The sequence below is a fragment of the Podarcis erhardii genome (assembly GCF_964252035.2).
Source record: "Podarcis erhardii genome assembly, chromosome: 2".
NCBI classification, from domain to species: domain Eukaryota; kingdom Metazoa; phylum Chordata; class Lepidosauria; order Squamata; family Lacertidae; genus Podarcis; species Podarcis erhardii.
Genome location: NC_138498.1, coordinates 22,089,718 through 22,116,711, shown reverse-complemented (window position 1 = coordinate 22,116,711; position 26,994 = coordinate 22,089,718). Strand labels below are relative to the sequence as shown.

Below are 26,994 nucleotides of genomic sequence, written 5' to 3'. Positions count from 1 at the left end.
CATACACAGGGTGCCCCATTCTTCTCCGTGAGGACCATGGATTCATGAACTGAAAATGGTGTAGGTGCAAGTCACTTGTCAGCTGCACTGAGCAAGCTCTGTCTGCACATGCGCTTTTGAGCTCTCCCATCTACAGGAAACAACTGGATTTGGAACAATGTATGGAATCCCAGGGGCGTAGCATGGGTTGCCAGGGCCCGGGGCACCCCCTAACCCATGGAGGAACAGAAGTGGCTTCCTACCCAAGCCAGGAGCTCTCCCCCCCCCCAAAAAAAAAATTATATTGTGAGAGGAGTCAGAGGAATTATCTTTAGTAAAACACACATAAAAATACTACCGTAAAAAAAGGGGGTGGGGGAAGGAGACGTTAAAACACAGCTTACAAAAATAACCCCACCGTTTGCAATTCTCTTCCTGACAAAACGTCAAATTAATACGCATCACGAGACAAGAGGTGGCAACAGACCACACTTAAATTACTACTTTATAAATATAAAAATAAAAACTCTGAAGTGGCAGCTAAGGGTTACAACATGCTTCATAAGTGTGAAGGAATGGACTTTAAAGTTTCAGCCGTTAAGTGTTAAGATTGGCCCTCACACCACAAATGCACAGAGAGGGGGTGAGGTGGGGGGGTGAGCTTTGCATGAGGTCCAGGAGGCAGAGAAAGGAAGGGAATGAGGGGGCCGTGGCTCCCCATCGTCACAGAACCAGCTAGTAGCCCCAGCCTACAGAATAAGAAGACAGCCCTTTCTCTGTGAGAAACTGGAGTCTTCCATCTTGAACCCCTCCACCTCTCTTCCCATTGAATCCAGTGTTGTGACTTAGGTTAAGTCAAGGATGCCAGGTTAAAGTGACCCTGTGCACGCCAAGTTTCAAAGCACCCACAAAATTAACCCTCGGGCTAATTGTCTCACCCTGTCTGAAGACTACATCATTGCGGACGCACCTCTAGAATTAGGGGCAGCCAATGGAACCCCCTCAGTTATTTTGTATGTCTTCTGAATACTGCAGTGCACCTCTGGAGGTGGGGGGGGAGAGAGGGGGCAAGGGCACAGACCCAAGTCATTCTCCCACACCTCCTTGGCATGAGATCTCTCGTTTGTGCCTCCCCCCACCCTGGCCCCACTCATCTTTGTGGAGCGGCTGAAGAGCAACATCTCGTTTTATGCTCATGTCAAGCAGAGATCGGGACAACCATCTGGTACGAGGGAAATCAACCCCACCCACTAAAAACCAGACAGTGGGGCTTGCTGGCTTTGTGCTAAATTTAGGAGGAGGGACGGATAGTGCCTTTCGATGTTTGCAAGTTCCACAGACGCGTCTGGGTAAAGCCCAGGGCCTTCTGAATGCAGCCCACGACAGGCGCATTCAAGTCGGGCATTCCAAATCCTACGCTGCCGACAAACCCTTTCCCTCTCTTTCGCTGCAAGTGGTTTCAGGAGGCATCATCTGAGGCAGAGGTTTTCAACCTTTTTGGGTCCACGGCTCCCCTGAGCGACTACATTCTTCTTGCGGCACCTCTGTGGGGCTCAGGAGCCCAAGTTAAGTCACCCCTCGTGGAGTGTTCCCTCAGCCTTCTCTCCTCTCCCGTCTCCTGGAACGTCCTCTGGGCAGCTGCCGCCACTGCCCTTGGTCGCTGAGCTACCCCCCTCCCCACCCCAAAGAGAGGTGCCTCCTCACACTGCCCCACAGAGGCCTGGGAAGTACCCCCTGGCCAGCCCCAGAGACACCACTCGCCTGAGGTGCTTGTAGTCAGGGCTGCTGCAGCAACAAACAGCTGTGCAGGCCTTTGGGAGGCAGAGACACAAGAGGACATCAGAGGAGGGAGGGAAGGAAAGAGGGACAGAGGTCAGTGTTGCCCACAGCACCCCTGGCCATCGTTCAAGGCACCCCAGGGTGCCACGGCACCCCAGTTGAAAACTACTGATCTAAGGAATCATGGCCAATAAGGCACGGGGCCAAGCTGGAGTCCAAACTCCTTATCCTTTGTCTTATGGCTTGATGAGCTTAAATCTGCACAGCAGGCTGGATTCTCTCTATGGGTGAAGAGTGTCCTGGCCCAGCGCGCCCCATGCCAGCCGGTAGAGGAGCTGTGAATACCAATGCATGCCCATCTCCTGGGCGCTGCAGTTCCTGGCTTCGGCTGCGAGAGGCAGCAGCGAGAGGAGGCGGTGAGCCAACCTCAGCGGGGCGAATACCCGATGGGCCCAATGGTGGCTTTCGAGGACGGCGTAGCATGAAGCCAGCACCCCGTTCACCAAAATGGTGCCGTGCGAAGTCAAAGGGGCGTACACCCCGACGCCCTCTTGCCGCCACACACGGACCACCCGAGCGGGGTGCAGCTGGCGCCCGCCCACCCGGTGCACCAGCACAGAGTCCCCCACGCGAACCCGGCTGGCAAACACCGGAGAGAAGTCCGCCGTGTTGCTGGCCGGGTCCCGTGCGGCAAACACGAGGTGCGAGGGCGTGAGGAGGAGCCGGCGGACGGGGCCGTCTGTCTCAATAGCCACGAAGGTGGTCCGCCGGTGCTGGTCCCGGTCGAGAAACAGCAAAACCTCGCTGGGGGTCACCTGCCCACTCTGATCGACGCTGAGCACGTAGTCGCCCCGCCGGAGATCCGAGAGGCCTCTCTTCTCGCCGTTCCACAAGGTCACCGCTGCATCGCCAGGAAAACAGCCCCCAGCACGGATAGCCATGGAGTTATCTAAGGGAGCAGAAGGAGATAATAAATAACTTATTTATACCCCACCCATTTGGCTGGGTTTCCCCAGCCACTCTGGGTGGCTCCCAACAGAATAATAATAATAATAATAATAATAGTAATAGTAATAGTAATAATAGTAATAATAATAATAGTAATAGCTATTCCGCCTGGCCTTCAATTTGAATTCAGCCTGATCTTTTATTTCCCTCCCCTTCTCTTCCCTCCCCCTCCCCTTTTATGAAGATCACCTGCTCTGAGACCCCACAGCTAATTCTCCCCTGGCCTCCTCGCTGGCCCAAGTAGGACCAATTCAGCCAGCTAGTCCTGGGAATTATCTAATTGATTTTTGAATTTTATTATTATTCATGTTTTTATACTGTATTTTATGCTGCTTTTATAATTAAGTGTTTTAAAGTGTTTTAAATTTGTTGCTAGCTGCCCTGAGCCCGGTTTTTGAACTGGGAAGGGGAGGGTATAAATAAAAATTAATAATAATAATAATAATAATAATAATGATGTGATAAAACATCAAACATTTAAAACTTCCCTAAACAGGCCTGCCTTCAGGTGTTTTCTAAAAGTCAGATAGTTGTTTATTTCCTTGGCATCTGATGGGAAGGCGTTCCACAGGGTGGGCACCGCCACCAAGAAGGCCCTCTGCCTGGTTCCCTGTAACCTCACTTCTTGCAGTGAGGAAACCGCCAGAAGGCCCTCGGAGCTGAACCTCAGTGTCCGGGCTGAATGATGCGGGTAGAGATGTCATTAGAAGTGCTGTGGCATTGGGTTCCCGGCCTTTTGTCTCACAGCCCCTTCTCTAGCTGCAGATGGGAAGGGAAGTGTCCCCCTGGTTCCGTCAGACCCTTCAAGAGTCCCTATTTTCCAGGGACAGACCCACATGTACAGAAGCCATCCTGCTTTTCCTTAGGACGTCCCTATTTTCATTGGAGGAATGTTGGAGGGTATGGAATTATGCAACCCCCCGAGCCAAGGAGATCAGCAACTATACAGCCTTTAGAAGACATCTGAAGGCAGCCCTGTATAGTTTTATTGTGATTTTATATATGTTGGGAGCCACCCAGAGTGGCTGGGGCAACCCACTCAAATGGGCGGGGAATAAATAATAAAATTATGGTTGTTGTTGAATAAAAAGTCCCTGTTTTCATCGGAGAAATGTTGGAAGGTATGCTCCTGTGGCATTTATTGACCATACATGGAATGCAAGGAGTTCTGTCTCCGGTTCAAGGCCAGCCCTACCATCGGACAGCTTGGAAGCTTGTGAAGTGGGCAGCATGAATGACGTTGCAGGAAATTTTATTATTATTATTATTATTATTATTATTATTATTATTATTATTATTATTACAGTGGTACCTCTGGTTAAGTACTTAATTAAAAAGCCTGAAGCCTTCTTTGTTAAAAAGCCTGAAGCCTTCCTTTTGGAGTTCTAGGTGCCGAAAACCCAAAGGAGCAGAAAAGACTATTTATGTATGCAACCACGTACATAATCACGCACGGATGTTACTGGCCCAGAGATGGAAAGAAGACAAAGTTCCTACCAGAGAAGAATGACAGATAAAGTTAATGGACTATGCTGAAATGGCTAAAATGACCGGAAGAGTCAGAAATCAGGAAGACCATTTTTTTTTTACAAGGAATGGGGGAAATTTATAACTCATTTTAAAGACCATTGGAAAGAGTTAAAATCGTTAGTAGGATTGGAATATCACTTGTAGTTTAAGGCTGAATTCTGAACATAATGGAAGAGGTAAACGGTTTGGATTATCATAAAAGATGCGGGAGGAATTGATTAGGACCCACAAAGCGGAGGATGGAAGTCCAGGAGATTCCTTGGAATCTTGTCTTTATGATTATGTTTTATATATTTTAAGTTGAAAAACCAAATGCAGTCATACCTCATGTTTTGCTTCATGATATGTTTTTTCAGGTTACGTCCTGCGGCGACCCGGAAGTACCAGAAAGGGTTACTTCGGGGTTTCGCCGCTCGCGCATGCGCACAAGCGCAAAATGATGTTATGCGCATGCACAGAAGACCAAATCGCAACCCGCGCATGCGCAGACACGCCGCTGCGGGTTGTGCTCTTTTCATGTTGTGAACGGGCCTCTGGAACGGATCCCATTCACAACCAGAGGTACCACTGTAAATACCGTTTTTTTTGCTCCATAAGACGCACCTTTTTCCTCCTGAAAAGTAAGGGGAAATGTGAGTGCGTCTTATGGAGCGAATGGTGCTGCGAAGAAAGGTAGAGCTGCGTAGCACTCGTTCAGCAAAGCGGGAGGAGGAACGGAGCCCCCTTCTGTTCCTCCTCCGACTTTGCTGAAGGGGCGCCTGTCCAGCAAAGCCGGAGGAGGAACAGAAGGGTCTCCTTCTGTTCCTTCTCCAGCTTCACTGAAGGGGCGCTGCGCAGTTCTCCCTCTCAGAGAGGGAGAACTGTGCAGCGCCCCTTTAGCGACGCGCCTGTCCTTAGCCGTGCGCAGCCTCTTCGGGCAGGGGGAGCCTTCATCCCTCTGCCCTGAAGAGGCTTGGCGCAGTTATCCCAGAAGCCAGAACAGCCACACGGTATCCCAGAAGCCAGATCCCTCTTGCTGTTCTGGCTTCTGGGATTTAGAATAATTTTTTTCTTGTTTTCCTCCTCCCAAAACTAGATGCGCCTCATGGTCTGGTGCATCTTATGGAGCGAAAAATACGACAAATTTTTAAAACAAAAAAACACACACACTATAGGTAGCAAAAATGTCCTAAAGTTTGGTCTTGCTCCCGTTCCTTAAACAGTGCATGTGATACCTGCCCTTTCCCAAAATGGGAGATGCATCCCATAACCCTCACATTCATGGCCTCTTGTGCAAATCTCACTAATAGGATCCCTCCTCCGCAGTGGCGTAGCGTGGGTTGTCAGCACCCAGGGCAAGGCAAGTAATTTGCGCCCCCTAACCCGTGGATTTTAGTAGGGGCAGAGAGCTGCGAGTGCGAGTGCGCCCCCCCCAGATGTTGCGCCTGGTGCGGTCGGCCCCCCCTGCACCCCCCCCACTACGCCACTGCTCCTCCGCCACCCTTTTTCCAGAACTGGGAACCCCAACTTGAGCTCCTTCCTCCTGTTTACCTGCTCTCACAGACACGTGAATGTGCGCCTTGGACTCATAGTAAACCCAGTCGAAACCAGCCTCCACTGCTAAGCGGGCCAGCATGCCATATTTCTCCCTGTCGCGGTCGGATGTTGTGATGTCCAGCGCCCGGCCTTCGTAGTGCAAGGAGTTGGGCAGGTGGTGTCCGTCTTCGTCCCAGCCCTCCGTCACTCGCAGCCTCGTTCCCGGCCACATGTTCATCACCGCAATGGCCAAGGCGTTCACTCGGTCCTTGCAACGCTGCAGGAAGTAGAGGTGGAGGGAACACTGAACATTCATGCTTTGTACATGGGCGGGGAAAATGCTCTAAGGGAGAGACTCTGGACATCAGTCAAAAACAGCATTTTATATGCGTTATGAATACGCAACACCAGGTGGCGCTGTGGAGCAAAAAACTTTTCTATGCAATTTTAAATAGAGTTTTTTTCCTTTGGTTATAACATTTAATTTATGACTTATTTATAGCACTGTTGTTTTTCCTTGTGTGTAGATCCACCCTCTGAAGGAGGAGCGCATGATAGCTGGAAGCTGTTAGCTGCAACAAGCTTTTGCAGTTGGAAATCAAAATAACTAAGGAAGGCAAGAAGGTACCAGTTCCGGAATAGCTGCCTTCTCACCTTTCAAGCCTTTTCTCTGCTAAATCTAATTATCTAATGCCGTATCTGACAAGAAGGTGAGCAAAATAATCAGAAAAGCACCTTGCAATCAAAAATGCAATTGCAGAAAGTTTTCAGGAGCCCAATAAGGTTTTGCTTTAGAACAAACACAATTCTGCTCTGAAAGCATTTGTTTATTTTCTCGGAAATATTTTCTAAGCAGCTTTAATACACTTTCCCCTCCACCCTCCGATTGCTGCGAGGTCAGTTTATAAAAACAACCTAGGAAAGCAAGCTTTTTAAAGCAGGGGGTGAGGGAGCCAGTGGGCTGGATCCTGGCCACTGAGAATTAACCATTAACTCTTTGAGATTAGCCTACCTCCTTCCTGGAGCAGCCATGTGGAAAAAGCAGTTGTTTGTTACTAGCTGCCCTGAGAAAAACACATTCTGATTTGCTCTCTGGTTTTTAATTAACCTGCTTTAGTCTGTGCAGGGTGAAGAGTGGGCAGATATAGAAATTTTGGGACCTGAGCAAAATCCTGCTTGCTTTTCTTTGTTCCTCCGGCCACTACTTCCAGCAGCTCCCCCTGTAGGCCTAAATTGAACCAGGACCTTGCTCTTTAACAGCCTGTTTCAAATGAAATCCCTAAGACGCTTGAGGCATCTTAAAAACTAACATGGCTTTCATGGAGTAGAATCATCTTTGTTGGATGCATGAAGTTCATACCATAAACATGTGTTTTTTTTAAATGCCTTTAATAAAGCTGCCGAAAGACTATTGCTTTTGCCGCAAGAGACCAGCGTGGTGATGATAAACGCCATCTCCAACTCCTCGAAAGATTCCATCAATGGTGTCGCCAAATTTTTTTACACATCGCTTGGGAAGACAGGCAAACTAATGCCAGGGTACTGGAAGAAGCAAAGATCACCAGTGTTGAAGAAATGATTCTTCAACATCAACTTCGTTGGACTGGTTGTGTTGTGCAGATGCCTGATTATCGTCTTCCAAAGCAACTACTCTATTCCGAACTTAAAAATGGAAAGCGTAATGCTGGTGGACAACAAAAGAGGTTTAAAGACGCTCTCAAGGCAAATCTAAATAATGTAGGATAAACACCGACAACTTGGAAACACTGGCCTGCGAGCGCTCCAGTTGGAGAACAGCCTTGACCAAGGGTGTCATGGGCTTTGAAGACACTCAAGCTCAGGACGAAAGGGAGAAATGTGCTAAGAGGAGGGCACGCTTGGCAAACCCTCACTGTGATCAACTCCCGCCTGGAAACCAATGTCCCCACTGTGGAAGGACGTGTGGATCCAGAATTGGCCTCCACAGTCACTTACGGACTCACTGCTAAAACTGTGTTTATGGAAGACAATCTTACTCGGCTACGAGTGATCGCCAGAGAAGAAGAAGAAGAAGAAGAAGAAGAAGAAGAAGAAGAAGAAGAAGAAGAAGAGGCAGCTTCTGGGAACTGGGAGAGAAAAGATATCTGGAAGATTGCATCCATTTTCTCGCCATCACTTTGCAGAGTTATCTCCTGCGATGACAGAACCACAGGCATCCCCTGTAGTTCCAACCACATCCTTGGTCCAGTTATTACAGCGCCCCCTGCTGGGACTAGAAAAAATGGAAATGCGTGGAGATAAGTTGTGTCACACAAGGACAATGCGTGAGCGCCTATCTCAGTTCCTAAGGTGAAGCCATAACAGTTAAGTTTTCCAAGGGATTGGAACAAAAACAAGAACCTTTTTATCGCTTTCATTTGTGCTACCAGTGCAAACAGAGTGCTATCATCGTATCACGGACAGGGTGTAGCCTTGATGAAACAGGAACAACCAGTGCCAATATTCCCAGTTTGGGAGGGAGGGGAGGGTCAGGGTGATGGAAGTGGAAGTGGAAAAGCACTTGTCCATTTTTCCTTTGAGTGGAAATGGATTGAGCCTTCCATTTTATGGATTTTGTGTTGGCAGCACAGCAGGAGAGTGGAAGCGGAGGTCACAGGATCGTAGAATTTGTAGAGCTGCAAGAGCCCCAACTATTAATTGCATTTAAAAGACAACACGAACAACAACAACAAGAACTCTAAAATCAGTGAATCGTCAAAACAAAGGCAGAAGGTGAACTGTAAAAATAAAATAAAAAGATCGCAGTTTCCAGGAGGGCGATGCTGAAGTACCACTAACCCGTGATCTGCAAAACTGGAATGGAGCTAAATGTGTAACCAGATGCAAATCTGCATAATTTATGGTTGGCCTTGCCGCTTTTGAAAATGTAGGACACAGAATTCAGATTTTTAAAGTGACTGTTCTGCCAGGTCTCTCCCCTCTCCTCCCATTGCCAAGTACATACAGTAGGGCTGCTACACATCTGGATTTTCCTGGACATTACTGGGATTTCAAAGGTGGAATTGACGTCCAGTGGGGCGGAGATTTCTGAAAGGTGGTGCTTTGGATCAACCAAAATTTCACATTTTTTCCAAAAGAAAAAAAGAAGCAGCTCAATAACTTGGGGGGGGGGTTTGTCTAAAAAAACAACAACAACAAAAACTCAATAGCTTTTGGGGTGTCCTAGTTCTTATTCTTTGAAATATGGCAACCCTAATATACAGCCCTAAATATTTTACAGGTATAAAACACTTATGGGCTATTTTACAAGTTATATTTTGCGCGTGCGCACACACACACAATACTTTTATTAAATTTTCAACAAAAAAAAAAAATAGAAAACAAACAGCAACCGCCACCACAACAACCACAAACAGAGAAAAATATACATAAAAGCAATATCAACTCCATAAAATGGGATTCTCTGAATCCCACGACTTCCCTCCCCCTCGCTCCCCTGCTTTCTTAATTTTCTTTTTCAACTGCATACCATTTCTACTTCAAATTATTTTCCTACCTCAAATTTCATACATTGTTTATAAAATGACCAGTGTGTGCATACTAGAAACATCTTAGGTACATATCTTCATGGGGGGGGGGGGGAATACACACAAGAAGCACTTGTGAGGGTGCTGTGGCTGACTGTGGCTTCCTGTTCTGTGCACACTTGTTTTGCACTCCTGGGTTTCCCCTCTGCATCATGCGCAGAAGGGCCATGTGCCATTCACAGCTCATCATGCAACCAGGGGCAGACTTTGGTCTTTCAAATTTCAGAAGCAAGGCCAAAATTGTGCTGCCTCCCCCCCCCCCCCGGGCCTCTCACTTTCCGTTCTGTTCAATTCACTAGGTCACACTCTTGCAGTGCCCTATGCTCGCAGCTCAGTGGGGTGGAACTGGTCGTTGTTGTTGTTTAGTCGTGTCCCACTCCTCGTGACCCCATGGACCAGAGAATGCCAGGCACCCCTGTCTTCCACTGCCTCCTGCAGTTTGGTCAAACTCATGCTGGTAGCTTCAACAACACTGTCCAACCATCTTGTCCTCTGTTGTTCCCTTCTCCTTGTGCCCTCCATCTTTCCTAACATCAGGGTCTTTTCCAGGGAGTCTTCTCTTCTCATGAGGTGGCCAAAGTATTGGAGCCTCAGCTTCAGGATCTGTTCTTCCAGTGAGCACTCAGGACTGATTTCCTTAAGAATGGATCGGTTTGATCTTCTTGCAGTCCATGGGACTCTCAAGAGTCTCCTCCAGCATCATAATTCAAAAGCATCAATTCTTCAGCGATCAGCCTTCTTTATGGTCCAGCTCTCACTTCCATACATCACTACTGGGAAAACCATAGCTTTGACTATACGGACCTTTGTTGGCGATTTCTCTGCTTTTTAAGATGCTGTCTAGGTTTGTCATCACACTGCCATAAATTCAGCCCCAAAATCATGGGAGGAGTGTTGCCAGCTAACCCACCCTTTGCCCTTGGAAGCCTTATAAGAAAGTGCCGCAGGAGAGGGACTGTGAGCAACTTTCGGGGAGGGGAGTTTCTCAGGTGAAACAGCGAAGCTCCTTTGTTATTTTTCCTATTGCATTATGTTGTTTAAATAATCTTGTTATATTTATGGTATCAGAATATAGTTTTTTGGTATGTTATTATATTCACAACTGTTTTGCTATGATTACGAGATTGCTTTCGTAGCGTTTCCTTGAAATAGGTCCCTGTTTCTTTGTTGCAAGCCACTTTGAACCTGATTTTTTGTGCGCACAGAAAAGCAGCATACAATTAAATGAATGAACGGTTTCATCGGTTGCATGCGATGCAGTTACACACATGCGTATGCACACACAATTCCTGTGACTTAAAACAATAGCCAAATCTGCTTATATGAGGATAATTTTTGCGGTGCAGTTTGGCGACGTATAAAATAACTTGTTCATATAGAGATTCTGTGATCAGCATTAAGATGCAGTTACAGCAGGAATAGCCCTATAACAGGCTAGAAGCTTTTTAATGTGCAATGGGAAGCTTTTTAAAGTGTAATGTTTTATTATAATGTGTCATAGATGGGACCTTGCCGGGTTGACCAATCCTCCCCCTGCTACTCCCACTGGGGTTCCTTCAGCACCCAGCGAACAGAGCAGAGTGGCTGGGAAACCCAGTCAGATGTGCTGGGTGCAAATAATAAAAATTATTGTTGTTGTTGTTGTTGTTGTTAGACTATAAGGCTCAGATGAAAAAAGAAGGAAGGAAGGAAGGAAGGAAGGAAGGAAGGAAGGAAGGAAGGAAGGAAGGAAGGAAGGAAGGTGTTAAAAATGCAACTCCCTGATTTTCTCATGATGCAAAATTACAACAATTTGAAACAAAGGTTTGAAAGCCAGATAAAGCTCTATGGGAAGATGATAAAAGCTGTGCCAGCCAGAAATTTTAACTCCTCTTCAAGGCAACCGACGGGTAGATTGTATGCAGCTAGCTCACTGCCTCTGCCCCATAAGCTCTCTGCCCCCCCACCCCCATGGCTGGCAAACCGATTTCTTCCACACACAGACAAGGTAAACGTCTGGCCAAACGGCACAATCTCTTCTTAGAAAGAGCCAGGCGATGGAGATGTGAGCACCGTTCTAGTAGGGTGGTGCAGAAAAGAGAGAGATGGCATTTAATGAAAGGGAAATATAAGCCTTATCTATAGTGAAAGGAGCACGCTCGAAGCCCAAACAGGAATGTGCGACACTTTCCATCGGCTCCTGGGCCGGAGGACAATAGCTGTTTTCCAGGCCCAGAATTACTCAACGCAGCGAGAATTCAAGCTCCTCGGGTAATAACAGCAAAATCATCAACTTTGCCACAAAGGACTCTTTCAGCTGCTCCACACTCCCTGCGCTGGTGTCAGTGCAGCGGGGGGGGGGGGGGGGAAGGGCACCGTAGGATGTGTCATAGATGGGACCTTGCCGGGTTGACCAATCCTCCCCCTGCTACTCCCACTGGGGTTCCTTCAGCACCCAGCGAACAGAGCAGAAGGCGTCCAGACCAAGCGGCTGGTTTGTCTCTGCTGACTGTGAGCTGCAAGGAACTACGAAGCTTGGAGACTTGCTGGAAGGCCATTTGATAAAAAAAAAAATCGTCTCCTTGCCCACTCACATTCATGGGCCTCATCACGGAACAGACTCGTTCCCCAGCCAAAAATTTTCCAAGCTGGCTTGATCGCTGGAGGCTATCGGAGACACCGGCCCTCTTGTACATTTTACAGACAAAGGCAAATCACAGAAGGTTCAGCCCCAAAATCTATTAGCCGGCTTTTAAATCTGTTTTCAGGATCTCAACCCAAACAGAATCCACGTAACAAGGGATAAATAATACTACTACTACTAATAATTTATTATTTATACACCGCCCATCTGGCTGGGTTTCCCCAGCCACTCTGGGCGGCTTCCAACACAATATTAAAATACAATAATGCATCAAAAATTAAAAACTTCCCTAAACAGGGCTGCCTTCAGATGTCTTCTAAAAGTCGTCAGATAGTTGTTTATTTGACATCTGGTGGGAGGGCGTTCCACAGGGTGGGCGCCACCACCGAGGAGGCCCTTTGCCTGGTTCTCTGTAACCTCACTTCTCGCAGGGAGGGAACCGCCAGATGGCCCTCGGCACTGGACCTCAGTGTCTGGGCAGAACGATGGAGGTGGAGACGCTACTTCAGGTATACAGGACCGAGGCCGTTTAGGGCTTTAAAGGTCAGCACCAACACTTTGAATTGTGCTCGGAAACATACTGGGAGCCAATGAAGGTCTGGATATACAACAGCTCAGTTGGAAGAGCATGAGACTCTTAAAACTCTGGGTCATGGGTTCGAATCCCATGTTGGGTAAAAGATTCCTGCATTGCAGAGGACTGGGACTGAATGACCCTAGGGATTTCTTCCAACTTTACAATTCTATGATTCCCTTATGCAAGCCATTCACGCAGCTCTGGGAAGCCAGACACTTGGTGGTGGGAAGCCTGAGGGAACTACAAAAAACTAAATCCATGTGCATCATGAGCTGAATCCAACTAAGGCTTCACCCTGTGGCACTGTGGTCTAAACCGCTGAGCCTCTTGGGCTTGCCGATCAGAAGGACCATGGTTCAAATCCTCGTGATGGGGTGAGCTCCTGTTGCTCTGTCTCAGCTCCTGCCAACCCAGCAGTTCGAAAGCACGCCAGTGCAAGTAGATAAATAGGTACCACTCTGGCGGGAAGGTAAACAGCATTTCCGTGCGTTTTGGTTTCTGTCACAGTGTCCCATTGCGCCAGAAGCAGTTCAGCCATGCTGGCCACGTAACCCGGAAAGTTGTCTGTGGACAAACGCCGGCTCCCTTGGCCTGAAAGCAAGATGAGCGCCGCCACCCCATAGTCACCTTTGACAGGACTTAACCATCCAGGGGTCCTTTACCTTTTACCTAAATTTAAAGCACCAACATGCCACTTTAAATAGTAATGACTTCCATCAAAGAGTCCTGGGCACTGTAAGTTTGTTAAGAGTGCCGAGAACACTATTGCCTGAACAAACCTACGCTTCTCAGAGTCCCCTAGGAAAAGGGATTGAGTGTAAAACTACTCTGGGAAATGAATAGGAGTTTCCTAGCAACTCTCGGCACCTTTAACAAACTACAGTTCCCAGAATTTTTGCGGGAGGAACGTTGACTGTTTGAGGTGGTATGAGACTGCTTTCAATGTACAGAGCAGAAGGGGCTTTCGCCCAATAAGAATAGGACCCTTAAAATTAATGGGCATAACTCACCCATTTCAGTGGGTCTGCCCCTGACTTAGTTCAATAAACCCGAATGTAATAATTAAGGATTGTAATATACAGTGGTATCTCGGGTTACAGACGCTTCAGGTTACAGACGCTTCAGGTTACAGACGCTTCAGGTTACAGACTTCGCTAACCCAGAAATAATACCTCGGGTTAAGAACTTTGCTTCAGGATGAGAACAGAAATGGCGGCGCAGCGGCAGCAGGAGGAGCCATTAGCTAAAGTGGTACCCCAGGTTAAGAAAAGTTTCGGGGTTAAGAACGGACCTCCAAAATGAATTAAGTTCTTAACCCGAGATACCACTATAATTAAAAACACAATTGTGGAGTGCTTGTTAAGACATCTCTGTGCTTTTTGCATTCATTTCCCAAAATAGTGTAAAGTAGAGACAATTTCCGCAAACATGTCAGGAAATGGTTCTACATTCCTGAAAATAAAAGCAATTTTTAAATGGATTGATTGATTGATTGATAGAATTTATATACCGCCCTATACCCAGGGGTCTCAGGGTGGTTCACAGACTTAGAGATCAACATACACAGAGAAGAAGCTAAAGGTTCAGGACAGGGTCCTAAAATGGAATATCGACAGCACAGAAAGCTCTCTTCCTGTAACTTTTACTTGTCTTGGTGATCTTTTCTTCATTGAGATCCCCCCCCCCAATTGCTTTAGGATGACCTGACTCCCCTGAATACGACATAATTGAGTAAGCATCAAAGGTAGGCCTGGAGAGGGGATTTTAAATGGTTCCACACATCTAATCTCTCACTTTTAAGAAGCAGTTACAGATAGGTAGCCGTGTTGGTCTGCCATAGTCAAAACAAAACAAATTCCTTCCAGTAGCACCTTAAAGACCAACTAAGTCAGTTCTTGGTATGAGCTTTCGTGTGCATGCTGTGTATCTGAAGAAGTGTGCATGCACACGAAAGCTCATACCAAGAACTGACTTAGTTGGTCTTTAAGGTGCTACTGGAATAATAATAATAATAATAATAATTTATTATTTATACCCCGCCCATCTGGCTGAGTTTCCCCAGCCACTCTGGGCGGCTCCCAATCAGTATTAAAGACAATACAGCATTACATATTAAAAACATCCCTGAACAGGGCTGCCTTAAGATGTCTTCTGAACGTCAGGTAATTCTTTATCTCTTTGACATCTGATGGGAGGGCGTTCCACAGGGCGGGCGCCACTACCGAGAAGGCCCTCTGTCTGGTTCCCTGTAGCCTCACTTCTCGCAATGAGGGAACCGCCAGAAGGCCCTCGGCGCTAGATCTCAGTGTCCGGGCTGAACGATGGGGGTGGAGACGCTCCTTCAGGTATACAGGACCGAGGCCGTTTAGGGCTTTAAAGGTCAGCACCAACACTTTGAATTGTGCTCGGAAACGTACTGGGAGCCAATGCAGATCTCTCAGAACCGGTGTTATGTGGTCCCGGCGGCCACTCCCAGTCACCAGTCTAGCTGCCGCATTCTGGATTAATTGCAGTTTCCGGGTCACCTTCAAAGGTAGCCCCACGTAGAGCGCATTGCAGTAGTCCAAGCGTGAGATAACTAGAGCATGCACCACTCTGGCGAGACAGTCCGCGGGGAGGTAGGGTCTTAGCCTGCGTACCAGGTGGAGCTGGTAGACAGCTGCCCTGGACACAGAGTTAATCTGCGCCTCCATGGACAGCTGTGAGTCCAAAATGACTCCCAGGCTGCGCACCTGGTCCTTCAGGGGCACAGTTACCCCATTCAGGACCAGGGAATCCTCCACACCTGCCCGCCTCCTGTCCCCCAAAAACAGTACTTCTGTCTTGTCAGGATTCAACCTCAATCTGTTAGCCGCCATCCAACCTCCAACCGCCTCCAGGCACTCACACAGGACCTTCACCGCCTTCACTGGTTCTGATTTAAAGGAGAGGTAGAGCTGGGTGTCATCTGCATACTGATGAACACCCAGTCCAAACCCCCTGATGATCTCTCCCAGCGGCTTTATATAGATATTAAAAAGCATGGGGGAGAGGACAGAACCCTGAGGCACCCCACAAGTGAGAGCCCAGGGGTCTGAACACTCACCCCCCCACCACCACCTTCTGGACACGGCCCAGGAGGAAGGAGCGGAACCACTGTATAACAGTGCCCCCAGCTCCCAGCCCCTCTAGACGGTCCAGAAGGATGTTATGGTCGATGGTGTCAAAGGCCGCTGAGAGATCCAGCAGAACTAGGAAACAGCTCTCACCTTTGTCCCTAGCCCGCCGGAGATCATCAACCAGCGCGACCAAGGCAGTTTCAGTCCCATGGTGAGGCCTGAATCCCGATTGGAAGGGATCCAAATGGTCCGTTTCCTCCAGGCGTGCTTGGAGTTGTTCAGCAACCACCCGCTCAATCACCTTGCCCAAGAATGGCAGATTTGAGACTGGGCGATAGTTGGCCAAATTGGCCGGGTCTAAAGATGTTTTTTTAAGAAGCGGTTTAATGACCGCCTCTTTCAGCGGGTCTGGGAAGGCTCCCTCACAGAGGGAAGCATTCACCACCCCGCAGATCCCATCGCCCAGCCCTTCCCGGCTCGCTTTTATCAGCCAGGATGGGCAAGGATCAAAGAGACAGGTGGTCGGTTTCACTCGTCCAAGCAGCCTGTCCACATCCTCGGAGGTAACAGATTGGAATTGATCCCATGTAACAGGACCAGACAGAACTCTAGCACTCTCCCGCCCTGGCCCTGCTCCCACGGTGGAGTCTACCTCCTTCTGAATCTGAGCGATTTTATCTGCAAAAAACTTTGCAAAAGCATTGCAGGAGATCATAGCCCTGGTTAACTCCGCATTCCAGCGGGCCACCAGGGAATCAGCTGAAAGGCCATCAGCTTGGGATAAAGCATCCCCTACCACTCTCTGGAAGCCAATTGGATCCATTAAGTGGCGGGGGCGGACCATCCGAATCGGTCCCACCTCCCTGCGGAGGGGAAGGGTTGCGGAGAAGTCCAGTTGCACCAGGAAGTGATCTGACCATGGCACTTCTTTTGTTTCGCTTTTAGTTAATGTCAGATCACCAGCATCCGTAGAGGTAAACACCAAGTCTAAGGCATGTCCGTGGCTATGAGTTGGGCCAGACTTATTCAGGGACAGCCCCATGGAGGCCATGCTTTCCACGAAGTCCCGAGCGGCCCCTTGTAAGGTCGTGTCGGCATGGATGTTAAAATCCCCCAGGACAACCAAGCTAGGTGTCTCCAGGAGCATATCCGCCACGACCTGAAGCAGCTCGGGCAGGGAATCCTTGGTGCAGCGGGGAGGTCGGTACACCAATAGGAATCCTGTACTGCCCCTATTGCCCAACTTCCAGAACATGCACTCAGAAAACTGGGTCTTCCCAATAGGACGCCTGGTGCAGACTAATGACTTCCTAAAAATCACTGCAACCCCCCCTCCCCGCCCACATGACCTGGGTTGCTGTGCGTAAGAGAAACCTGGTGGGCAAGCAGCGGCAAGGACAGGCCCATCTGCTTCATCCAACCAGGTCTCTGTCACACATGCCAGGTCAAATCCTCCATCCACAATCAGGTCGTGGATGGCAGTGGTCTTATGAATCATTGACCTGGCATTGCACAGCAACACTTTCAGGTCATGTGGGTATCCCTTGCTGATTCTAGTATCCATCCGGTCAGGACCAGACCCGGAGGCAGGAATAGTCCTCAGACAACGACTAAACCTGCCTCCTCTGTAATGACATGGTCTGGTCTTAGCGTAACTCCTCCTCCTACCCGTGATCACTGAGATCGGTTGTCCCAGTGCATTCCCCCCTGTGGAACATGCCCCAGCCATTTTGTGGGCTGGGGCCCACTCCCCGGCAGCCCTGACCCCTCCCCCTAAGAACAAAATAACAACTTATACAAACAAACAAAACCAATAAAACAATACAAACAAAAAAAGTAAAAATTACAAGAACATCAAAATAAAAAAATAATTCCCCAAACCCAACCAACCTTCCATCCCACCCCCACCCCCCACATACAAAAAATCCAAAAGAATTTTTTTAAAAACATTTTAAAAACACTCTGTGCCCCTCCTGCAGTAACACTGTCCTAGTGAGGCCTGTCAGGCCCCGCCCTGGGCCAGGTGGTAAGTGGCAGGAAGGAGCAGGGCCCTCAGGCACTCACTCAGGGGAGTCCTCCTGGGCAGCAGGCAGCAAGCAGCACGCAGTCCTTATGAGGCCTGTCAGGCCCCGCCCCAGGCCAGATGGTAAGTGGCAAGAGCAGGGCCCTCAAGCACTCACTCAGGGGAGTCCTCCTGGGCAGCAGGCAGCAAGCAGCACGCAGTCCTTGTGAGGCTTCAGGCCCCGCCCCAGGCCAGATGGTAAGTGGCAAGAGCAGGGCCCTCAAGCACTCACTCAGGGGAGTCCTCCTGGGCAGCAGGCAGCAAGCAGCACGCAGTCCTTATGAGGCCTGTCAGGCCCCGCCCCAGGCCAGATGGTAAGTGGCAAGAGCAGGGCCCTCATGCACTCACTCAGGGGAGTCCTCCTGGGCAGCAGGCAGCAAGCAGCACGCAGTCCTTATGAGGCCTGTCAGGCCCCGCCCCAGGCCAGATGGTAAGTGGCAAGAGCAGGGCCCTCAAGCACTCACTCAGGGGAGTCCTCCTGGGCAGCAGGCAGCAAGCAGCACGCAGTCCCTGTGAGGCTTCAGGCCCCGCCCCAGGCCAGATGGTAGGTGGCAAGAGCAGGGCCCTCAAGCACTCACTCAGGGGAGTCCTCCTGGGCAGCAGGCAGCAAGCAGCACGCAGTCCTTATGAGGCCTGTCAGGCCCCGCCCCAGGCCAGATGGTAAGTGGCAAGAGCAGGGCCCTCAAGCACTCACTCAGGGGAGTCCTCCTGGGCAGCAGGCAGCAAGCAGCACGCAGTCCCTGTGAGGCTTCAGGCCCCGCCCCAGGCCAGATGGTAGGTGGCAAGAGCAGGGCCCTCAAGCACTCACTCAGGGGAGTCCTCCTGGGCAGCAGGCAGCAAGCAGCACGCAGTCCCTGTGAGGCTTCAGGCCCCGCCCCAGGCCAGATGGTAGGTGGCAAGAGCAGGGCCCTCAAGCACTCACTCAGGGGAGTCCTCCTGGGCAGCAGGCAGCAAGCAGCACGCAGTCCTTGTGAGGCTTCAGGCCCCGCCCCAGGCCAGATGGTAAGTGGCAAGAGCAGGGCCCTCAAGCACTCACTCAGGGGAGTCCTCCTGGGCAGCAGGCAGCAAGCAGCACGCAGTCCTTATGAGGCCTGTCAGGCCCCGCCCCAGGCCAGATGGTAAGTGGCAAGAGCAGGGCCCTCAAGCACTCACTGGAAGGAATTTGTTTTGTTTTAAGAAGCAGGTTTGAAAGCATGAGAGCCAGCACAAGTCTAGGTGAAAAGAGAAACTCCTTTTACAAAAAAAAATACCCATGTAAGTAGCAGTTTGAAGTAGCCTTGAAATTATTTTCCTATCACAAGGGCAAGGCTGGAAGTCTCAACATGAGGCTGCAGACTCACTTGCATGTTTGGTAGAGTTGTTTTCTTTGCGGTTGTTCACTGGCATCAAATTATTGAAGCCAGGGATAGTACAAACAGATTAAAAATTGATCCTCTTCTTAAGTCATCAAGAAGGAGGGTTTCAGAGTTGCAAATCTGCTTTGCCTCTTCCCCAGATTGGTTCTGCTACCATTTCCTTAATTTGCCACTGTCCCTATTTATTGGAGCAATTTTTTTTTTTTTTTTAAATTATAATGCATTTATTGGAACTTTGCTCTGGCAAGTGACAGCATGTCTCCATACCACTGGTGGTAAGGTTATAACACAGGGCCAGGGAGTCTTTTTTTCAGCCTGAGGGCCACAATCTTCGCTGGGTAATCTCTCAGGGGCCATATGTTGAGGGGAGGAAGCAGAGGTCAGAGAAAAAAGAGTAAGGAATGTAAAAAGTACCTTTTGTACAGGAGAGCATTTTCCACGAGGCTCTAGAAGCCAAGCCTTATGAGGAACGCTTGAAGGAGCTGGGTATGTTTAGCCTGGAATAGAGGAGCCTGAGTGCAGCCTGTCTCAAATGTCTCAAGGGCTGTCACATGCAAGAAGAAGAAGAAGAGTTTGGATTTGATATCCCGCTTTATCCCTCCCCTTCAGGAGTCTCAAAGCGGCTAACAGTCTCCTTTTCCTTCCTCCCCCACAACAAACACTCTGTGAGGTGAGTGAGGCTGAGAGACTTCAGAGAAGTGTGACTGGCCCCAGGTCACCCAGCAGCTGCCTGTGGAGGAGCGGGGAATCGAACCCGGTTCACCAGATTACAAATCTACCACTCTTAACCACTACACCACACTGGCTCTCGTGCAAGATGGAACAAGCTCATTTTCTCCTGTTCTGGAGGGTAGAACTCAAACCAATGGCTTCAAATCACAAGACAGGAGATTCCGGCTGAACACCAGGAAGAAGTTTCTGACAGGAAGAGCTGTTCAGCAGTGGAATGGTCTCCCTTGGGACGTTGTGGGCTCTCCTTCCTTGGGGGTTTTTAAGCAGAGGTTGGACGGCCACGGATGCTTTAGCTGAGATTTCTGCGTTGGATTTAGGTGACCCCTGGGGTCTCTACAATTCAAAGATTCTGTGATGCAAACACCCTTCGCTGTCCTCTATCCCGGGAAACAAAATGCACTACAGTGGTGCCTCGCAAGACGAAAAGAATCCGTTCCGCGAGTCTCTTTGTCTTGCGGTTTTTTCGTCTTGCGAAGCAAGCCCATTAGCGGATTAGCGCTATTAGCGGCTTAGCGGATCAGCTGATAAGCGGCTTAGCGGCTTAGCAGATCAGCTGTTAAGCGGCTTAGCGGCTTAGAAAAAAGGGGGCAGGGGAAAAAACCCCGCAGGAACTCGCAAGACATTTTCGTCTTGCGAAGCAAGCCCATAGGAAATTCGTTTTGCGAAGCACCTCCAAAACGGAAAACCCTTTAGTCTAGCGGGTTTTACGTCTTGCGAGGCATTCGTCTTGCGGGGCACCACTGTATTAGACTTCAGGGACACATTCCAGCCAGACATAAACACTCAAGAAGGGGTGCAAAACTGAGCTGGGTGGGTGGAGCCTGAGGCGAGGGTCCGTGGCTGGGGATAGGGTATGAGGAGAGTCCCATGGAGCAGAAACAAAGGCAGGGGGGAGACGCATCTGGTCCCTGGGTCTGAAGTTTCCCTCCCCTGCTATAGATTTATATATCTCAGGCATGTCCAACTTGAGGTTGACTGTGATACACAGCGGCAAAACAGCCCCTCCCAGGTATACATACCTGGACTTGTTTTGATTAATGTCTGCAGGAGACTTTGTGGATATTTAAGTTACAATTCGAAAAATCTTAATAATTATTCATAAAGGGAACAGTTTATAAGAAGTAAATAAGGTGGCCAGATGCAGGATAAAGGAAGTATTTTATTTGGTTGTTTGTATTGTTGTATGTTATGTTCACGTTTAATGAGGGTAGATTTGTGTACTGGGGGTGGGGGTGGGGTTGTGTTATGTTGTAAATAAAATTCCAATAAAAATTAAAAACAAAACAACCCCTCCCAACGTCTCCAGCGGAGGGTGGGAAGTGATCAACCAGAATTCATCGCAGGATCTAGCCATCAATCACAATCGACGCACTGGACATGTCTGATATATATATATATCATCAATGATCCTTGCTTTATGTCCCGACTGTAAAACCATCAATGTATCACATCAGAAAGGAATCGTGATGCCCTCTAGCCCTCCTCAATGCCCGAACACCCTCTAAGTCAGGGGTTAGCAACCTTTTTCAGCCATGGGCTGGTCCACTATCCCTCAGACCATGTGGTGGGCCAGACTATATTTTTTTTGGAGGGGGGGAAATGGGCCAGACTATATTTTGAAAAAAAAAAAAATAATGAATGAATTCCTATGCCCCACAAATAACCCAGAGATGCATTTTAAAGAAAAGGACACATTCTACTCATGTAAAAACATGCTGATTCCCGGACTGTCCACGGGCCGGATTTAGAAGGCGATTGGGCCGCGTCTGGCCCCTGGGCCTTCGGTTGCCTACCCCTGCTCTAGGTGTTACTGAACTATGTCAACCCCAGGCAGCATGGCCAGGATTCCCCTGAGTGACCTCCCCCCATCCAGATTGCAGCAGGCAACCATGGGACAGAAGCTCTCAAAGAGCTGAGAGCTACTGACAACTTGGGTCAGTGAGACAAGAAATGCAATATTTTCAGAAGGCCCAAACAAACCGGGATCTCTGTCCGATCTGACCTGGTTAACCCCAGATATGACCGTCAGCTCCTGAGCATGAACAAAATACCTCCATAATGGAAGCGCCCTCTGGAATATTTGCAATGGAGCCAAAGCCCACGCTGTCCAGCTTCCTGTCTCCATTTAGGGCAGTCCTCAGTGCCCCAGAGGATCCGGCCAACCTTCCTGCAATTCTTCCCTTTGTTCTCTCAACACCCCCATAGCTATTAAACGCTAAATGCCGGCTGCCAACCCTCACCCACCCTGCCTTCGGATGGCATGTTGTGACTCAGCAGCAGGAAACTGGAATGAAGTCAGCTTTCTGTTCACAAAAAGGCGAAATGTCATTGTCCCATTCTCCCCTCCCTCCGCCAATGCCCTGACAAAATTGATAGACAATAAATAGGACCTTTGCAGGGAAATAGTACGGGGAACGGTATGCATTTTACAGCTGCAGGATGCAGACACGATGTTTCTGCCAGGTTATGTCTGCTGGTGAAATGGTACTGCGCAATTGTGCCTTAACAGTAGCACCCTTTAGCCCAGGAATTTGCAGCACACAACTGCCCTGTTCCCAAGTTCCCTATTTCTTAGGCTACACTGATGTAGAAAACACCCATCCTAACTTGAAAACGTATATATATATATTTCAATCCCCACCATTTCTATCCCTCTGCCCCAATCTTCCATTTGAAGCTCTGTCTTTTCTTTGTATGCTCAATTTAAGGTGGAGGCATTTAACTAGGAATATAGTTCTGAAAACATGAAAACAAAAGCAATTCCATTCACAGCTCTCCAAGCTATTGGGTCAAACAAGTTATATACCAATTAAAAGACGCCTGCTTCTTGGGAGAAAAGCAATGACAAACCTAGAGAGCATCTTAAAATGCAGAGACATCACCTTGCCAACAAAGGTCCGTATAGTTAAAGCTATGGTTTTCCCAGTAGTGATGTATGGAAGTGAGAGCTGGACCATAAAGAAGGCTGATCGCCGAAGAATTGATGCTTTTGAATTATGGTGCAGGAGGAGACTCTTGAGAGTCCCATGGACTGCAAGAAAATCAAACCTCTCCATTCTTAAGGAAATCAGCCCTGAGTGCTCACTGGAAGGACAGATCGTGAAGCTGAGGCTCCAGTACATTGGCCACCTCATGAGAAGAGAAGACTCCCTGGAAAAGACCCTGATGTTGGGAAAGATGGAGGGCACAAGGAGAAGGGGACGGCAGAGGATGAGATGGTTGGACAGTGTTCTCGAAGCTACCAGCATGAGTTTGACCAAACTGCGGGAGGCAGTGGAAGACAGGAGTGCCTGGCGTGCTCTGGTCCATAGGGTCATGAAGAGTCGGACACGACTAAATGACTAAGCAACAACAACAACAAATTTGCACATCTTTGGACCGAGTCAAATGCAGCTCACCAGCTGCATACTGTGGACTGTCAAATACTCAAGGCACAAACATCACTCAGAGACTTTGGAGTCCGAGGCAGGCAGCAAAAAACTGTGGCACCAATTGGCATGTTGCATTTGGCTTCAAAGGCAGCAGGTTCTGCAGGTCTGTCCTGCCTAAATCAGACAAGGTGCAAAACTTCAGGAGGTCTTCCTTGTTCACATTTGCAGGATTATATGTTAGAACTGGGAACGAGAAAGGTTTTCACTGTGACCCAAAGGAAACTTCAGATGTTGGTGAGACCTCACACAAATGCAAAGAGACAGACCTCTACTTTTCCAATTTAAGACGTCCTCTAGGATCAGAGTGAAAGAGAATATTATTGTGTACACTTCTGAACTTTCCAGAGCACAGCTGAGTAGACAGGAGCAATAGATTTCATTGTCATTAACGCTCGAAGACTAACTAGAACCAGATTACCAGTGTGGCTTCTCTTAACAAGTATTTCCCCCTAAGGATATACAAAGAGTCTTGGTGGATTAGACTAAAATGCCTTCTGGCTTGCTTTTCAAAATAGCCAAAGAAAATTACACAAGGTAGGCACAAAGACAGTACAGTGGTACCTTGGTTCTCAAATGCTTTGGTTCCCAAACATCAAAAAGGTACCATTGTAATTGGTGCTTTTGTTTTTGCTGTTTATTTTGCATTTTTGTTTTGGAGGCTTTTTCAGTTAATTTGTTTTTGTGACTGTGTGGACCCCAGTTCAGCTACGGACTGGTTGTGTGACTGCAGAAATCGATAAAAGCCCCCATCTATACAATGACTATCATCAGTGGAGGTAAGAAAAAATATTAATTTTAATTTTCATCATCTACAATACTGTCTTGTTTATTTTATAGTATAGTACATTGATTATTGCTTTCATTTTATGAAACAACGGTCTCGTTAGATAGTAAAATTCATGTTAAATTTCTGTTTTAGGGGTTGTTTTTAAAAGTCTGAAACGGATTAACCTGTTTTGCATTACTTTCTATGGGAAAGCGCACCTTGGTTTTGGATCGCTTTGGTTTTGGAACGGACTTCCAGAACGGATGAAGTTTGAGAACTAAGGTACCACTGTAATGCTCTTCTGATCTGGCTCTCTGGCAGTGGATATCCAAAGGCCACTTAACTGCCCCTTAACTCTTGACTGCCTCTTAACATGGAGGTTCTCTAAGATTGCTCTCAACGGATAGTCCTGTTCTTCATGCATTTGTCCAATGCCCAATCTACCTATTGGCTACTGATGGGACATGACTAGGTTCATGGGTCTATCTATGGGTCAACTCTGGGTACAATCCATTGGATACAATCCAGTTTTTTAGTTATGTACTTTACAGCTCCTGTTTGCTTATGTCCTTTGTGTGTTGCGTCACCTATCTGATCTGGATTTTGCGGGTTAACATGCGGAGATGAGTTTGGATTATTTTATTGCAAGGACATCAGGAAACCAAAGAGGAAAACAATGAGGAGGGAGTTGGAAATGTCCAAGGGAGAAAACAAAAGCAAAGGTCAGGGCATATTAAACAATTAGGAAATTGGAGAGACGGCTCCAGGGTTGTTGTTTTTTTCCTAGTTAGAAATTGACCAGACTCTCTGAAAGTTGCGTTTTGCCTGAAATGGGAGGTTTGCAAAAAAGAAAGAAAGAAAGAAGAAAAGGCTCTCCTTTTCTCAGCCTGTCTCAGTGGTTTATCACTCACACTACCCAATACTGATTCATCTGAATCCCAGGAAACTTAAAGCAGGAGCTGGAAGCAGTTTTGTACCTACTCTGTGCCAGTTTCAGGGACTGTATGAGGTCCTGGAAATAGAGAAGGCACTCAGTATTATGCCCTGATTTAAACACACTCAAGTTTAACTTCCCCACCGCTTGATCAATCTACCACTGAATGACTCTTTCATGCATTCCTCAGTCTCCATGGAGAAAACATGTGCAGCCCATATTTTCTTTCCTACACTGAAATTAATTTATACATTTTACCCCCTGCCCCCTTTTCAATTTAAAATCATTCAAGGTGCCTCAAGATCACAGACTTTTCCAGCACAAATTTTTTTTAAAATGATGGCAGTTAAGATGCAGAATTAAAAACTTAACTTCAACTATAAAGTACCCTGAGAAAAGGATAGCCTGTGTGTGTTAAGAAATGAAAAAGTTGCTGCGGCTATTAGTAATAATTAATACCAACAACACCACCTTGGGCTATTCTGTCATTCCTTGCAAAGTGTAGCAAACGTCTTGAGATAAGATGGTTTTCCGTACTGCAGATTAAAGACCACGCATTTCAGATGTCATGGAATACGGTGTTCACAAAAGTTATCTGCATTTAAGGGAACATCTCTCTTGTGTGAAGAAAAGCCCTCGGAGCGCTTTCAGACACAACACTGAGACTTATCTCCTGAGTCTCTCTCATACTCTGCAACACATGTGAATGTTGTTTACAGCAGGGTATAAAATGGGGAAAAAGCCATCTAAAAACCAAGAGTTCAGTCTGGCTGCTGTTGGTTTTATGGGTGTGCACTAAGTCCAGAGGGTGATAATGTATCTCTGGCTTGATATCTGAATGCCTCAAAGGTTATTTCCTCAGATACTGCCAAAGGGCGAAAAGAATGAAGGGGAGACCATTCACAGCTGAGGAGACAGATAGCATTAGGTCCTCCTCTTCTTCCTTCACTAGTGGATAAGCGAGATTTCAGATTAGCCAAGTGCTATAAACCTGCCTGAGGAAGTAGAGGCAGGTGAATCTCCCAGAGATAGGATTGCCCAAGAAGAATAACTAACTCCCTAGTGAACGTTCATAGCTAGCAATTGATCCCAGACACAGTGAGTTAGCAAATGCCACCTGCTCCTATGGGCTCTGTCACTCTCCTTTCAAGGTCCCAAAGCCCAAGTTTCTAGAGGTGGCACAAAAGAATTAAGTTTGTTGAGGATCCCCTCTGAACCAAGTAGTGTAGTCTGAAAACAGCAGGTTACAACTCAGACCTGCCTCTGCCCAGCAGGAAAATCTCTCTCTCGCTCGCTCTCTGGATGAAACAGAGAACAGCAGAACTAGTTTATCTTAAAACTAGAGGTTACCTAGGAAAAAGGCTAGTCTACAGGTAGCTACTGGTGTTTGATTATTTGAGCTTAAGCCCAGCTTCAATTCCTACATGGGAATTATGGGGGAGACCAGTGGTTAACACTCGTAGAAAGAGATAATGAAACCTGATGAGAAGTCATATCCTCTAATGTGGATATCGCAGTGATGTGTTATTAGTGATGTGATGTGATGTCTTATTCTAGTTAGTAGAGAGTGGAAAGGTGGTCAGCATATACTTACAGACACTGTGCTTTTATTTTGTTATTGCTTCAAATATATTAGGCCGAGACCTGCGTCAAATTAAGCCCTGGATGTGTCAAAGGCCCTCAGAGATCTGGGCTCCACCTTTGCCCAACCAACCAGCAGCACCCACCTCAGTCATCAGCCGGTCTGCCCCTGTGTTCTCTTCGTCCTTGAAGATGATGTCCGGGTTGTAATTGGGCACCAGGTCCTTGAAGCGCTCCGAGCGGCGTCCGATTTTGCCCTCTGCCTTCCCGCTGGCGCCCAGGGTCTGCTCCGCCACGTTGGGGACAAACTGCTTGTACTGCAGCGGGGTCAGGTTCTTGCGGCTAGACTGCTTGCGCCCCACCGGGCCCCTGCCTGGGCCGCAGACCCGAGCGGGGCGCCAAAGGCAGCTGGCCAAGCAAAGCCCAAGCAAGATGGCAAGGCGGTGCCAGGCCATGGC

At 48.1% G+C, this 26,994-nt stretch overlaps 1 protein-coding gene across 1 annotated transcript; it reads right to left on the bottom strand.

Annotated features, from left to right (window-relative positions):
• Window positions 1–466: 466 nt before the first annotated feature.
• On the bottom strand, window positions 467–26,994 carry DHH (desert hedgehog signaling molecule). Its single transcript, XM_081849850.1, has 3 exons — window positions 26,683–26,994; window positions 5,827–6,088; window positions 467–2,707 (listed from the first exon to the last, which is right to left on the bottom strand). Exons 1-3 carry the CDS (start codon window positions 26,989–26,991, stop codon window positions 2,040–2,042), a joined length of 1,239 nt encoding a protein of 412 aa, XP_081705976.1. The 5' UTR covers window positions 26,992–26,994; the 3' UTR covers window positions 467–2,039.

Bases quoted from the DNA above. Each gene is read 5' to 3' on its own strand.
- DHH (XM_081849850.1), bottom strand. From the start codon at position 26,991: ATGGCCTGGCACCGCCTTGCCATCTTGCTTGGGCTTTGCTTGGCCAGC. The intron at 6,089-26,682 runs GTGGGTGCTGCT...TACTTCCTGCAG, and splicing joins CAGACCGGCTGATGACTGAG to CGTTGCAAGGACCGAGTGAA. The intron at 2,708-5,826 runs GTAAACAGGAGG...CTGCTCCCTTAG, and splicing joins TCACGTGTCTGTGAGAGCAG to ATAACTCCATGGCTATCCGT.